This window comes from Plutella xylostella, chromosome 29 (assembly GCF_932276165.1).
Source record: "Plutella xylostella chromosome 29, ilPluXylo3.1, whole genome shotgun sequence".
Lineage (NCBI taxonomy): Eukaryota > Metazoa > Arthropoda > Insecta > Lepidoptera > Plutellidae > Plutella > Plutella xylostella.
The window spans coordinates 1,523,457-1,538,121 of NC_064009.1; the positions used below are offsets into that span (position 1 = coordinate 1,523,457).

The 14,665-nt window shown below is 38.8% G+C and overlaps 1 protein-coding gene across 3 annotated transcripts; it reads left to right on the top strand.

Moving 5' to 3' along the window:
• Positions 1-311: 311 nt before the first annotated feature.
• Positions 312-8,757, top strand: LOC105392654 (protein arginine N-methyltransferase 7). Of its 3 annotated transcripts, XM_048631749.1 has the most exons (10): positions 312-454; positions 534-784; positions 1,027-1,138; positions 1,347-1,480; positions 2,052-2,230; positions 2,596-2,821; positions 3,170-3,945; positions 4,963-5,111; positions 5,724-5,883; positions 8,641-8,757. In XM_048631749.1, exons 1-10 carry the CDS (start codon positions 396-398, stop codon positions 8,746-8,748), a joined length of 2,154 nt encoding a protein of 717 aa, XP_048487706.1. In that variant the 5' UTR covers positions 312-395; the 3' UTR covers positions 8,749-8,757. The 3 variants fall into 3 exon arrangements, with proteins under 3 accessions (XP_048487706.1, XP_048487708.1, XP_048487707.1); XM_048631751.1 differs by lacking the exons at positions 5,724-5,883; positions 8,641-8,757 and adding an exon at positions 5,571-5,661; XM_048631750.1 differs by lacking the exons at positions 5,724-5,883; positions 8,641-8,757 and adding an exon at positions 5,406-5,505.
• The last annotated feature ends 5,908 nt before the right edge of the window (positions 8,758-14,665 follow it).

Below are 14,665 nucleotides of genomic sequence, written 5' to 3' on the forward strand. Positions count from 1 at the left end.
ATTTGGCCATACGATTATTAGGCTAAACAAGATTATGCGAAATACCTATTTATACTAAACGAGATTTATGCCATACGATTTTTGGCGAAACGAGACTTTGACCAAACGTTACTATGCAATACGATATTAGGCAAATAAATCTTAGGCCAAAAAAGGTAGAACCAGTTTAGTGGCCTCGATTACCCACAATGTCGTAAAAGAAGAAAGGAATGAATAATGTTTAACTAGCCCTATTACTTCACTATTGTAATGTACTGACGTAAAGTCGTAAATCACAGACTAAAATAACGATTTAGTTCATTCATTAATTCGTTCACATCTGTTTTTATTTTAAACATTTTTGAGGTTATTCTTCTGTTATCGGCAATCGGGAATATTTTTAATTTTAAGAATACATGAATTACAATATTACTCAAAGATTAATTAAATGTTTAGTACTACCAACTGTAAAACGGTAAACACCACCTTCACCCATTCTATTCAGTAATATCCTAGAAATCCGAGATCCATTTTCATCCCAGTTTTGTTTTCAGTTTCAAAAGCTCATCGAAAGTCACCGAAGTTAAGATGTCTCAGGTGTTTAAACAAGTGCGGAACCCTTTAACGGGGTCCATGGATTGGGATGTTCAGCATGAGGAGTACGATACGTTCCAGGACATAGCTCGAGCCGCCTTCGCCGATATGCTCCATGATACGGAGAGAAACAAGAAGTACCAGAGAGCCCTGGAGCTGGCCATACAGAAGATGCATGAGCAGGGGAAGCCGGCTAATGTTTTGGATATAGGTAAGATTTTAATTAATAAATCCAACAATCATTTTAGGACATAAAGAGAATAAGAAAACAAATATTACTTGTTCACTGAGTGTGATACATACACTGTTCTTCGAGTCAATCACTGATATAATACCAACCTGTTATTTAGTGCAAACCTAAAGCAACAGTTCCTGAGGAGGATGTACCAAACCTATTGTTACTATAAGCTATTAAGACAAGTCCTAGTACTAATGCTAAAGTTAATTCCATAGGCACAGGGACTGGTCTCCTGTCAATGATGGCTGCGAGGGCCGGCGCTGACTCTATTGTGGCCTGCGAGGCGTTTGAGCCCATGGCTGAGTGCTGCCTGAAGATCTTGGCCAAGTAAGTTTACTGGAAAAATATTGAATTTTCATTTGTCTTTTTCACCACAAACTTTATTTAAATTAAAGTTATTTTTAATGGGACAATTTTTTACAAACTTAAATTTTTATGGTATTTTTTTAATCCCATTTTTTTGTCATACACATCATATTGAGTTCAAATAAAGTTCCAGTCAATATTAATTGAAAGGGTGAATATCTTTTTACAGAAATGGATTAGCAGATAAAATTAAAGTGATACCAAAGCGATCAACAGAGCTGACAGTGGGCGAGGAGGGAGACTTGAAGCAGCGAGCCAACATTCTGGTCACTGAGGTCTTTGACACAGAGTTAATTGGAGAAGGTGGGTTTTATATACCCTTCTAAAAGATGATTTATTTCAAATGTAAAGTTTTTCAAATACAAAAAGCCTGTTCTCTCAATAGGTTAAAAGAAATATGATTACTATGGTTATTCTAGGTTCTTGAGCTGATTCTAATATCACACATTAACTATTTGAATTCTTAAGGTCATACCCTGAACTATTCATTGTTACATAGTTGTCCAAATTTTTGTTCTCATTGAGTGAAATAAACCTATTTCCATTCTTTCACTTTTTACATTGATAACTTGGACAACTGAAATTTGGAATTGGAAAACTAAACAGCACGCACTTATCTTTTGCTACCTCTACACTAGTATAGCAACTTAAATAACCAGTCTGTGGTTTCCAGGAGCCTTATCAATTCTCCTAGCTCTCTCCAGTTGTGTCGGTCAATCCGTCCCATTGGGTTATGAGAGTGATGGAACAGAGCATGCACAACGTGGGCACTATATTCTAGTCCCGCGCAGATGGCTGATCTCAAATGAAATTGGATGCCATGGTCAAAATCCGAATAGGAGGACCTTATTATTAACCATGCCGTTGTTTCCAGGAGCCCTATCAACGTTCTCCCACGCCCACAAGCATCTCCTAGAAGCTGACTGCATCGTGGTTCCAGACTCCGCCGTCATATACGCACAGGTGGTGGAGTGCCCCACCATGCAGAAGTGGAACAAAGTGAATGATCTGGTCGATGAGGACTTGAATGTTGTGCTGAGGACTCCGCAGAAGGTCAGTTGGAGTTGGATGGTTATTTTTGATCCTGCAGATCCTACAGCATCTACATTGGACGTTACTCTTATTGTAAGAAACCTATGTCCACACCACAGACTCAGAAAAAATATAGGTACCGTAGTCTTTACCACTTGCAAGAATGAATATAAATTTTCATACCATGGATTAATGAAATGTAAAGGAAGCCATGTTAAAATATAGTGACCTACCTATTTACATAAATTTTAATATTAATTTGTTAGCTGCTGCCATCATTACACTGGCCAACTTCCGTTCGGAATTCCAAGTACCTATTCCATCATAACATTACGTTACCATAACTTTTTCTACTTTACAAACCACTTTTCATCCCCACTCTCCAGATGAAAGACTGTCCTGAAACAGCTGCAGTCCACGACATCCAGCTGTCCCAGCTGCCCCATTCTTCCTTTAAGCTTCTCTCGGAGCCACTGCCCGTGTTCTACTACGACTGGTCCGGCAAGTCCCCTGTGGACTTCAATAGGACTGTGAGACAGAGCTTTGTGGTGAAACAGACGGGGGCGGGCCAGATGGTGTTCATGTGGTGGGACTTGAATATGGATACTGAAGGTTGGTTGGGCTTTTTAATGATTAGCTGGTCCAGTAAAGGCCGCACGATCTTCGTAGTTTGTGTCGGTGACAAACTGACAAACACTAGAGGTAGACTAGGGTTTATTACCATAATGAAAGGATTGGCTAGTTGGATGTAAATTGGACACTCTGTGCTGAAAATATAGAAAAAAAATCATTCCCTTTGGTAAATTATGAAACTGATATATTTTCCCGAAACTTGAATGTCTGCCGCGCCTGTATGTTTTTTTACGTCGTGTCGTCGTGTCTATAATTATTGCTAAAATTTTCAAAAATATATAAAATAGTTTTTTTATGCTCATTAATTTACTTCCTACTTACTTCCAGGCAAAATCGTCTTAAGCTGTGCACCCTGGTGGAATCATCCGGATGTGAATTTAGAAGCAGAAAGACCTCAAGACACCATCCCGTGGCGCGACCACTGGATGCAAGCTGTCTACTACTTCCCTAAATCAGTCATGTTGAACAAAGACACTGAAGCCAGCCTAGTATCCTGCCAGGACGAATATTCTCTATGGTTCTATCTGGAAGACGAAAAAACAAAGTTCAAAGAGTACAAACGGCCAGCATGCGAATGCGGATTTCATTTGACATTCTCAAGGACGCACATATCGTATTTGAACGACGGCACCAGAAGCAAAAAGTTTCTAGCTCGATTGAAAGAGGTTTTGAGTCCAAACTCTGTAGTTTTAGACTTGAATGGAAGCAGCCTTATGGGTTTGGCCGCGGCTAAAATGGCTAAAACTGTGTACATTCACGAGGATAAGAAAGTGAATTTGGGTATTCTGAATGATTATTGCCAAGCGAACGACATTACAAACATCACATTTATACCAGAAATAACAGATGAAATAGCAGCACAAGCAGATGTTATTATTTGCGATCCCTGCTTCAAGACTTCCATACAGCCGTGGCATAGCTTAATGCAATACGCGCATACTGTTCTGAAGCTAAAGCCCAAGTTGAAGGGTTCTGTAGAAATGGTACCAGATAGCTGTGAGCTCTGGGCCATGCCGGTAGATTTCTATGATTTGCAGAAGATTAGGGTGCCGGTGAAAAAGTGCGAAGGGTTCGATATGGCTATCTTCGATGAATTGGTTGAGGTAAGTTGTGTTGTATACCTACTAACTACTTTCAACTATAAAAATGGCAAAAGTTAGAGAAGAAGGGTATTTATTAAGGACGAAGGAAGTGAGAGATGATAGACAGTTTATCTATCATAGTGTGCACTGTGCATATACGGTGGCCTGCAAAGTTTCGTCATTATCATCATCAGCCAATAATCATCCACTGCTGGACATAGATCTCTCCCAAGGAGCGCCACAACACTCGGTCCTCGGCCTTCCTCATCCAACCACTACCAGCTACCCCCCTATGGTCGTCGGTACAGCGGGCAGTAGGGCGTCCCACGCTGCGTTTGCCAGGTCGTTGTCTCCACTCGAGAACTCCTCTACCCCAAGTTACCCCATGCGAAGTTTGCTATGTAATAATAATAATATCCACCCAACCCCAAGCTAATCAGAGCCTATAATATGGGTATCGGACAGCTAATACATCTACTTATGTCATTAATTTAATAATAACTACATATTTATATCCCCAGGGTGCCCGTCAGATCAGCGACGACGAGCTAGATGCTCAACCTCTCTGGGAGTACCCGTGTCGGGCGCGCGGGCCGCCCCAACAGCTGTTGCATGTGGACTTTGCAGATGTCAAGGAAAGATATACGGCTGATAACGAGTGTCCTATTATGTGAGTGTCACCTGCTTTATATAACTAAATCCAATTCCATGGGGAAAGACATCTGATACAAACAAAAACTGCCCTTATTCGAATGTATTAAGGGTTCTGTCAGATGTTTTTCCCTGTGGAATGGGATATAGGTGGAATAGAGTGATATAGGTTTTTAACGGTTGAGCGACCAGTAGGTCGCTGATTTGATGGGAGCCCTAAGAATGGATTATGGATATACAGGGTGTTGCAAGAGAGGTACTAAAGAGAGCTGAAAGCGGGTGACTCGAATCAACTCGTCATTATGTACAACTTTTGTTCTACGACTTTTGGAAATTCGACTTTCGGCTTACTATACCCTTTTTAGACACCCTGTATATCAACTCCAGGGTGCCCGTCAAATCAGCGACGACGAACTAGATGCTCAACCTCTCTGGGAGTACCCGTGCCGCGCGCGCGGGCCGCCACAACAGCTGTTGCATGTGGACTTTACAGATGTCAAACAGAGCTATACTGTTGATAACGAGTGTCCTATCATGTGAGTGTCGCCGGCTTTAATATAACTGGAGTGTCATAGGTTTTTAGCGGTTGAGCGACCAGCAGATAAGGACGTGTGTCCTATTATGTAAGTTTTGCTTGACACTAAGGGGGTGAAGCAAAATTTATTCCGTATGAGTCAACCTCTTTCGGCTCACTATACCGTTTTTGCAACACACTCTGTAGACACAACACAGTATAAATAGGCTACGTTTTCGTAGAGAAAAGATTTCCCCTGTTAAAAGCGTACCGAAGCTTGCAAATAATAACAATTCCATTACTCTCCTCTCCGCAGCAACCCGCCGTCAGACAAGCTGTCGTCAGTGAACGGCTTCACCTTATGGTCCGTGTACCGACTCGGCGGTGCGGCAAACCTCTAATACCGATTACTTATGATTTCCCATTTTTATAGCGTCAAAGCTTACAACCCATAACAATTTAATTAATTTCCTCTCCGCAGCAACCCGCCGTCAGACAAGCTGTCGTCAGTGAACGGCTTCACCTTATGGTCCGTGTACCGACTTGCAGAAAGCTAGTATACCCTGAATTTCCCCCTTTTCATGGCGCCACGAAGCTTGCAAATAATAACAATTCCATTAATTCCTCTCCGCAGCAACCCGCCGTCAGACAAGCTGTCGTCAGTGAACGGCTTCGCCCTATGGTCCGTATACCGACTGGGCGCCGCGGCCGTGAGCGCCGGCCCGTCGCCCGCGCTCGCCGACTCGCATCTTGTGAGCTGGGATATGTGCACCAGGCAGGCCGTGCACATACTGGTACGTGTGACGTCATTATTAGCATCAGCACCTACTCATTCTTTTTTTTTTTTTTTTTTTTTTTTTTAAATTTATTAATTTAAGGACCACATAAAAGATAGTTACATTAACACATTTGATAACATTTGAGTGAAATACAGGACATATGCACTTCTAAATAAAAATGTAGCCACAGCATGTGTAACATTAAAGAGCGTTACCTAACTAAAAATAATAACTTAAATATAAAATAAGTATACAGATCACAAAATATTTTGAATACATTAAAAGTAATGTGTGTGAGCAATTGTCACATGGGCATGAGAACTATATGAGTTAGTTTTTTTTTTTTAATATAAATTATATAGATTCTTTATTTATCATGAGCACAGTTGGATAATTTTGAGTAGGTGGATAGTAGTGTGGTAAATGTCGATGCTATGTTTTAAAGTATTATATAAAGCCATAATTCGGTTAATGGGGGCATGGTCTCCAACTCCAACGTTTGTTCTACATATGGGCAGTGTAAACGGAGCATCTCTTATAACTCTAGCTGAGACTTTGGGGACATTTAGAGATATCCTCTGTAATAGTTCGGGACAATCAATGATACCGTGCATCAGCTTGAAAACGAAAATTAGGTCTGCGCGAACACGCCTAGTCTTCAATGATTCCATTCTAAAGTGATTAAGCCGAGCTGAATAGGATCGAAGGGATTTGCATAAGTTTTGAGAATAAGATAGGTGATACAGGAAACGTTTTTGCACTCTTTCAATACGGTCACTGTGCACTGCGTAGACAGGGTTCCAGGCAGGGCTACAATATTCTAGAACGGACCGGACATAACTATTGTAAAGAAGTTGTAGACAGGCAGTGCTGCGGAATACCTTTGTCTTGCGTATGACAAAACCTAAAAATTTGTTTGCTTTACTCACGAGGTGTTCGATATGAGCGGTGAATTTAAAGGTACTGTCCACTACAACTCCCAGATCTCGAGCAGTTTTAACACCCGGTAATGTTTGGCCATTAATTATGTAGGACCATTCTGTTGGATGCCGTTTACGAGTGAAATTTATCTGAAAGCACTTAGATGTGTTGAGAGTCATGTTATTCGTCTCACACCAGTTTGCTAAGCTATTGATGTCAGTCTGCAGCTGGTGACAATCTTCAGGTCTTTTTATTTCTTTATAAACTTTTAGATCATCAGCGTACAAGAGAGATTTCGAGTAGGTGATAACTACTGGGATATTATTGATAAAAATGGCGAATAAAAGAGGTCCTAAATGAGAACCTTGTGCAATACCGGAAGAGATTGGAAGCTGCTTAGATTTATATCCGCAGAGTGCGACCAATTGAGAGCGGTTATTTAGGTAGCTGGCTATCCATCTAAGTAGGGAACCGTGAATGCCCAAGTAGGCTAACTTATTTAAAAGAATATTATGGTCAACGACATCAAACGCCTTGCTAAAGTCTGTATAAATAGCGTGGACTTCGTTACCTCTATCAAGCGTGGACATTATATCGTCTGAAAGTATAGCCAAGTTAGTAAGGGTTGATTTTTTGGGAAGGAAACCATGCTGTTCGTATGCAAGAAATGGTTTAACCTGCCAGTAAATTCTTCTTACTACTATGCTTTCTAGGAGCTTACTAATAGCACAAAGAATAGATATTGGCCGATATTTCTGAATGTCAGACGAGAAGCCGGATTTCGGAATGGGTACTACATGTGCTAATTTCCATTGTGCTGGGTATTGCCCTAGTTGTAATGTAAGATTAAAAACTAGCAGAAGTGGTTTAACTAAGGTAGTGCGGCATTGTTTAAGGAAGTATGGTGGCAAAGAGTCGCATTCGCTTCTAGACATAGGCCTCTTCCAATAATCCCTTAAGAGCCGTGCAGATACTGGTACGGTCAGGTGCAGAGAAACCTGACCCCCTTCTCATAGTAACAATGCTTCTGAGGGGGGTCAGGTTTCTGGTACTGTACGTGTGTCGTCATGATTACCATCAGATCATACTCATTCGCTTCTAGACATAGGCCTCTTCCAATAATCCCTTAAGAGCCGTGCAGATACTGGTGCGTGTGACGTCGTCATTACCATCAGCCTATCCTTATTCATCACTGCTGGACATAGGCCTCTTCCAAGGACTACATCAGATTTCCTCATTCAAGAGGCTTATTCTATACTAACGAAAAACGAACGAACACACGATATAAACCAACCGCATCCCATAAACCACGAACCGAGAAAACCAAATAAACCAACCATTTGCGATCTACCGACAAATATTGTAAAACAACATTAAAACTTATATTAAAAAATATATTTTTTAATTCTGAAAAAATTTACATCTAAATGGTACCATAAAATTCCTTTCATATAATATATCAACTGTATCATTAGTTTAATTATTTGTAGATTAAATTTAATATAAGTGTCAGTACTTAGTTTTTAGTTTAGAACTAAGAGCGTCTGCCAACAAACTGTTACGCAGTTTGGCAGAAAAGAAATTGTATTAGCCTAAGGTTTTATTATAAATAAATGTCTTTAAAAAAATAATAATCTAAAACCTATAGCCAAATGAAGTGTGGCAATTACACCAACACAAAACACCTAATTATTCAGCTAAAAACTTAGTATTCAAGTCAATACACGGTTGTGTCCAGGGCCAGGGGACACAGCCACACCTACTTTTTGTATATAGAGTGACCCCCAGTAACTAGCTACATTTCCGTTCAGAGAATCGTTTTATAAATTAACTATTGCCTTTCTTTTACAGGAAAAGACCCACGTAGTGACGAAAAAGAACAAATGGAAGTACCACCTGACCTGCGACATGGAAAGGGGGAAATTCAGCGTCAATATGAAAATTATTTTAGCGCAATAAAATTATATACCTAACACAAAAATGATGTAAATATTTATCGCACTAGCAAACTAAGAACCCAGCAGCTACAGCGAACAGTTTACCTACTGCATTCGCAGCCTTAGCGTATTCGCGCCATTGCAGTAATAAAACTATTCACGCTGACTCATCGACTGGCTGATCCTTTCACCATTATGACAAACATTCGTAGTTGCAATTTTACCCGCTAAAATTAACCCTCAAATTCATAAACCGTATTGTAAATTTACAACAAGGGTACTAGTTATTATTCTGTGAACACTAGTGTGTGAGGTTAAAATTGACTTTGAAACACCCGAGTTTTGGCTCTTTACATCAGTCAAAAAGTTGAAATTCGTATTGATATACGAATTTGATAACGAATTGATATACATAAATTTTAAACCTATTGTAAAGTTTCAAAAAGCTTTATGAATTTGGGGTAAATTTGGGGGTATGAATATAAGTCCTCTAGGGTGAGAAGTGTCAACACTGAAAAAATGGCCAGGTGTGAGTCAAGCAAGTCAAGTCAACAATAATCTCGGCAGTCATGTCGGTGACGAACTTTAGTCCTAGCGTGGGACACCCTCATCCCTTTATGCTCCGTATATATACCTACAGTTAGTTAAACACGTCGCGGTGAAAGGATTCGCCAGTCCGAATAGCTTCAGTTGCAAAGTAGGTACAGTCAGCTGCATAAGTAACTTTTGTACCTTGTCAAACTCACAAACTGCCTATTAAAACATTGACAGTTTGTTATGTAGCTAGTTTGACAAGGAACAAAAGTGTATAGTTACTTATGCAGCTGACCGCACATTTGATACATAAATCAGGGAAGCTCCTTGCGTACTGCTCAACAAACACTAGAAAAGCTGGAATGGAGGTATTGGTCATTTGGTCCAGCGCGATTCTCTGCGCTTTCATTGGCCGATGATGATGAAGAAGAAAAATTATCATAGTATCGTGCGGGTAAAAATCGAAGCGCCTAAGCTTTTACTACAAGCAAATACCATAACAATGCTATAACAATTAATTTCACAAAAGCTCTAATGGCATTGACATATATGTAGGTATTATTATAATATACAAATTTACAATGGCATTTGTTTTGGTGGTAGAACATTGAATATTGAGGTATAGGTATGTATACTATGTATGCTTGTGAATGCAGATTATTATATGCATGATGGATTGTTATATTTGTGAACGAAGTCATTATACAATTTAACATTACACAGTTACACACGATTGAATAAATATTAAGGGACAGTGAAGTTGCATAAGAAGCCACGCAGGAATATATATAAATACCTATAAAATACGTTACATTCTCTATCTGAGTATCAATTGGTATTAATTGTAAGTCTCATACAAGTCGCACATTCTACCACTTTACCCGGAGGCTACTTGCGACCTCCCGCAGCTTGAGAACCGTTTTATTGCTATTTTATTTATTTAACAGTGATTTACTCAAACGGAGGGCAGCGTAAAGTTAATTGAATGAGGTGGCGCATCTTAGATTAATAGAAATACAGAGAAAGAGACTCGATTCTCTTTGGTTAATACACTTGTGTGCAAGTGTTGCAAAAAGAATAGGTAAAGCACCTATGAGAAAGAAATTGTCAGGCTTGATTGAAGTACCTACTATCAAAGATAGTATGAAGTTTGTGAGCAATGTACTACCTACTTAAAATTAATAACCGATTTTTTTTTTTTCTTAACCTCTATTGTCCCACTGCTGGGCAAAGGTCTCTCCCTGAACATTCCACTTATCCCTTTCTTGGGCCTGCTCACACCATTCCGTGTTAAAATTGTCCAAGTCATCCCGCCATCTCTTTCTTGGTCTGCCTCTGCGTCGGCGGCCGTTGTTGGGTATCCATTTGGTGGCATTTTTTGCCCACCTCTCCGGCTGCATACGGCAGATGTGCCCCGCCCAGTCCCACTTCAGTTTAGCAGTCTTGGCACCCACGTCAGCTATTTGAGTTTTGGAGCGCAGGTCGGTGTTGCGAATGCGAATAATAACCGATAAGTAGAAATAAGTTTTTATTTTATAAAACTTAGGTATTTTATTGCCTCTGTTTTTCAATGCAGTCTCGTCTTGTCTGTAAAGGACATTTTTATGTTTCTCATTCGTACCGGGTTTAAGTAAGCAGTTGCCCGTTAAAGGTTAATTAATATTAATGACTTATTAGAAACGCAACTATGGGATGTTAAGTTTTTAATTCAAGAGAGAAAACGATTTGCAGAGTTAAGCCTTATATGGTAGTTCCGTTAAGGGACATAAACAGCAGATGCATCAGATTTATGGCATAGCCAGGCCGCTTAGGCTTTACGATTTATAATCCGTGTAAAAAGTTAGTATTAACGTTTAATTCTGTATACTTACACACAAGCCTGCGGTTTTCTATGGCGTTATGTATCTACCAATGACATAAACATCACATTGAGAAAAACCTCAAGTCTAGCAGTTGGTAGCAATTCTACGATCATAAAAATACCTTGTCCGCTCAAAAGATCGTATCTGGCGGATACCTAATGAGGACATCACTATCAGATAGGGCATAGACAACTGATGGATCACTTCAGCCTTCGCGAGGCGATAGTCATCTTCATCAACCTGCCTACAGGCACCTCATGCGAACCTCATGCGAACACAGATAGCCATAAAGCAGATCTAGATAGACTGTCTATGGTCATAACCAAACTCAGTGATGCAACCTCCTTAGTGAAGCTAAGTTATCGGGGGCCGCGGCCTCACAAATTGCGGTTAACGGGTGTGGCATCAGGCTATACGTTTTGTTGACTTTGTAGCTCTTTTGTTTGTGTCCTTTTGAAGAGGCGATGGAATATGTTTTTGAGTTTGAAGCGGGCACTTGTAGGGACGGAATAATGTCAATTTGTAGCTGTCTTGCAAGCCGGTACTAAGTGTGGAAGGATACTTCTTACTACCTACCTTACCTTGGTAGGGACTCGATGGGCCCTATCGCGAAGTCAAAACGAAATAATATTTGTGAAATAGGTAATTAACTAGTGTCAAATTCAATATCAACTCATTTTGAATCCGAAAATCGTTGTCAAAACAAATTCGCGATAGGTAGACAGGTGTAATTACATTATTTTAAGTCCTTACATAATAATATGAAAATATAATCACTGAATAATATTAATATCTAAGTAGTTAATCAGGTAACTAAATCAGTTTAAAATTTTATTGTTTTCTTATGTCTAATCTAAAGATTCGTTATGTTTTGTGTTCTCAAAAATTAACACACGAAAAGGGTTCATAAGTTTGATCTCTATATGGAAAGGGAAAAGTCGTACAACATTGTAGCATTTGTAGCTTCCATCCATACATCACACACAACAAACTGAGCTGTCTTCTATTAGCGATGTTCCTGTCAATACCGCCTTTGTTGGTCTGATGAGAATAAATGTTGGGTTTTATGCGCCATAATTTACTTTACTGAGCCACTGGGATGAGACGGGTAAAGACATCTTTGTGGATTATCTCTTAATGTTTATAGTACAAAACAATGGACTCGACAGCCAGTAGAGCGATTCGGAAAAAACGCAGCACATTCTATTCGATAGTCTATTCGAAAGTGCTGTCAACCTGTCAACAACAAAATGGCGGTGTATAGATTTGCGAAAGTTTGACAGCTATCATTCCATAGGTCATTGTCAGAATAATATTATGTACTCTGTGGTCATTCTTTTCGAACACAGGGGTATAATCGTGACAGTTCTGACATTGCGAAAAAGAGACGCTTAGCTACATTAAGCGTAAGAAAGAAACGTTAAGCTGTTAATGTTTTTTGTCCTTTTTGCTGTGGCGCCTGTTTACGTCAGTTCTCTGTGCCAAACAATGAAACAAATGAAAAATCTGTGCCAAACAAAGGCTGACAGTTACAACAAAATTTTCTAAATGCTATTTATTTTTGATTTTATAGTGATTTGTGGGTGTTTATTAAGTTTATTAGACTATTATCATCACTTAACGAGTGTGTGACATGGGTGGGTGGATTTTGTTCGGTTGTATTGAGCATATTGAACGAAAACACGATGGAATGATGGATGAGATATATTTTCACATGTAAGTAGATAATATCAAGTTTAACAAGCTTACATTCATCATAGTACTATCTATTGGCTCGATTTTAATATAAAACGATACTAATTTTAATACTGTAAGGTCTTTTAGTATCAGTTTTAAGTAAAAATTACGAGGTACCATATCATAACAAATCACATGGTGTTGCAAGTTATTGAAAATTTATTTTACCTACAAATATTATAGTATGCAAAGAAAATACTAGAAATTGTAAGGGACTCGGGTTGGGTTTACAAATGGGGCGCACGAATTCGGTTTTTGTGAAGATTGTATTTTGTAGAAGTCATTCTCCTGTTTCAAATGAGGTGCCTCTCATTGTGAGGAAACGTTCGTTTCGTTTTTTTCTTCTATGTGTGATTTCTTCTGTATAATATAAAGTTTATTGTATTGATACGAAATACGTGTTTCCTTTAAAAAAAACCCCATCACATATTTGGCCCACGATTATAATGCTCATGCTCATCCATTTATCTCTGCTTCATAGGTTTCCGACAGAAAAAAAAATATCAAGAAAATGGATAGACATTACCGGTCGCACAAATTGGGAACCAAAGAAACATACAAAAATTGTGTTCGGCACATTTTGAAGAGGATTGTTGTTCGAAAACATAGACCTACTACCTCTAGACTGGCAATCGCCGTGTGCACTATTCTCTTTCTCACTCAAACCATAGATGTTGCCGACAAAAAAATTAAACCTAAATATGGGGAAATTTAACTTATCATAATAACAAAAACAAAACTTGAGTATATCGTCGGTTGATAGGAAAAAGACACTAAAGGCTAATTTTTCAAAAGCCAGATAAAAGTTTTGCTGGGAAATAATTTTGATGCTGTTGCGTCTCAATGTTTCTCAATGTTTGTATTACCCAGATAACATTTATCTGAATATTGAAAAATCAGCCTTAGTGAGTTTTTCCTGTCAACCGACGATATAAGAAAAAAAACTTTACTCATACTTATTTAATTTCAATATAATTATTTAATATACACAAACTGAGTGGATTGTATGATTCATTGTCTTCGTCCAATCGAAACAATCCTCTTCAAAATGTGCCGAACACAATTTTTGTATGTTTCTTTGGTTCCCAATTTGTGCGACCGGTAATGTCTATCCATTTTCTTGATATTTTTTTTCTGTCGGAAACCTATGAAGCAGAGATAAATGGATGAGCATGAGCATTATAATCGTGGGCCAAATATGTGATGGGGTTTTTTTTAAAGGAAACACGCATTTCGTATCAATACAATAAACTTTATATTATACAGAAGAAATCACACATAGAAGAAAAAAACGAAACGAACGTTTCCTCACAATGAGAGGCACCTCATTTGAAAGAGGAGAATGACTTCTACAAAATACAATCTTCACAAAAACCGAATTCGTGCGCCCCATTTGTAAACCCAACCCGAGTCCGTTACAATTTCTAGTATTTTCTTTGCATACTATAATATTTGTGGGTAAAATAAATTTTCAATAACTTGCAACACCATGTGATTTGTTATGATATGGTACCTCGTAATTTTTACTTAAAACTGATACTAAAAGACCTTACAGTATTAAAATTAGTATCGTTTTATATTAAAATCGAGCCAATAGATAGTACTATGATGAATGTAAGCTTGTTAAACTTGATAGTATCTACTTACATGTGAAAATATATCTCATCCATCATTCCATCGTGTTTTCGTTCAATATGCTCTATACAACCGAACAAAATCCACCCACCCATGTCACACACTCGTTAAGTGATGATAATAGTCTAATAAACTTAATAAACACCCACAAATCACTAGCAAATCAAAAAT

Coding starts and splice junctions, on each gene's coding strand:
- LOC105392654 (XM_048631749.1), top strand. CDS start 396: ATGAATTACAATATTACTCAAAGATTAATTAAATGTTTAGTACTACCA. Junction 1,481..2,051: donor CACAGAGTTAATTGGAGAAG/GTGGGTTTTATA, acceptor CGTTGTTTCCAG/GAGCCCTATCAACGTTCTCC. Junction 2,822..3,169: donor CTTGAATATGGATACTGAAG/GTTGGTTGGGCT, acceptor ACTTACTTCCAG/GCAAAATCGTCTTAAGCTGT.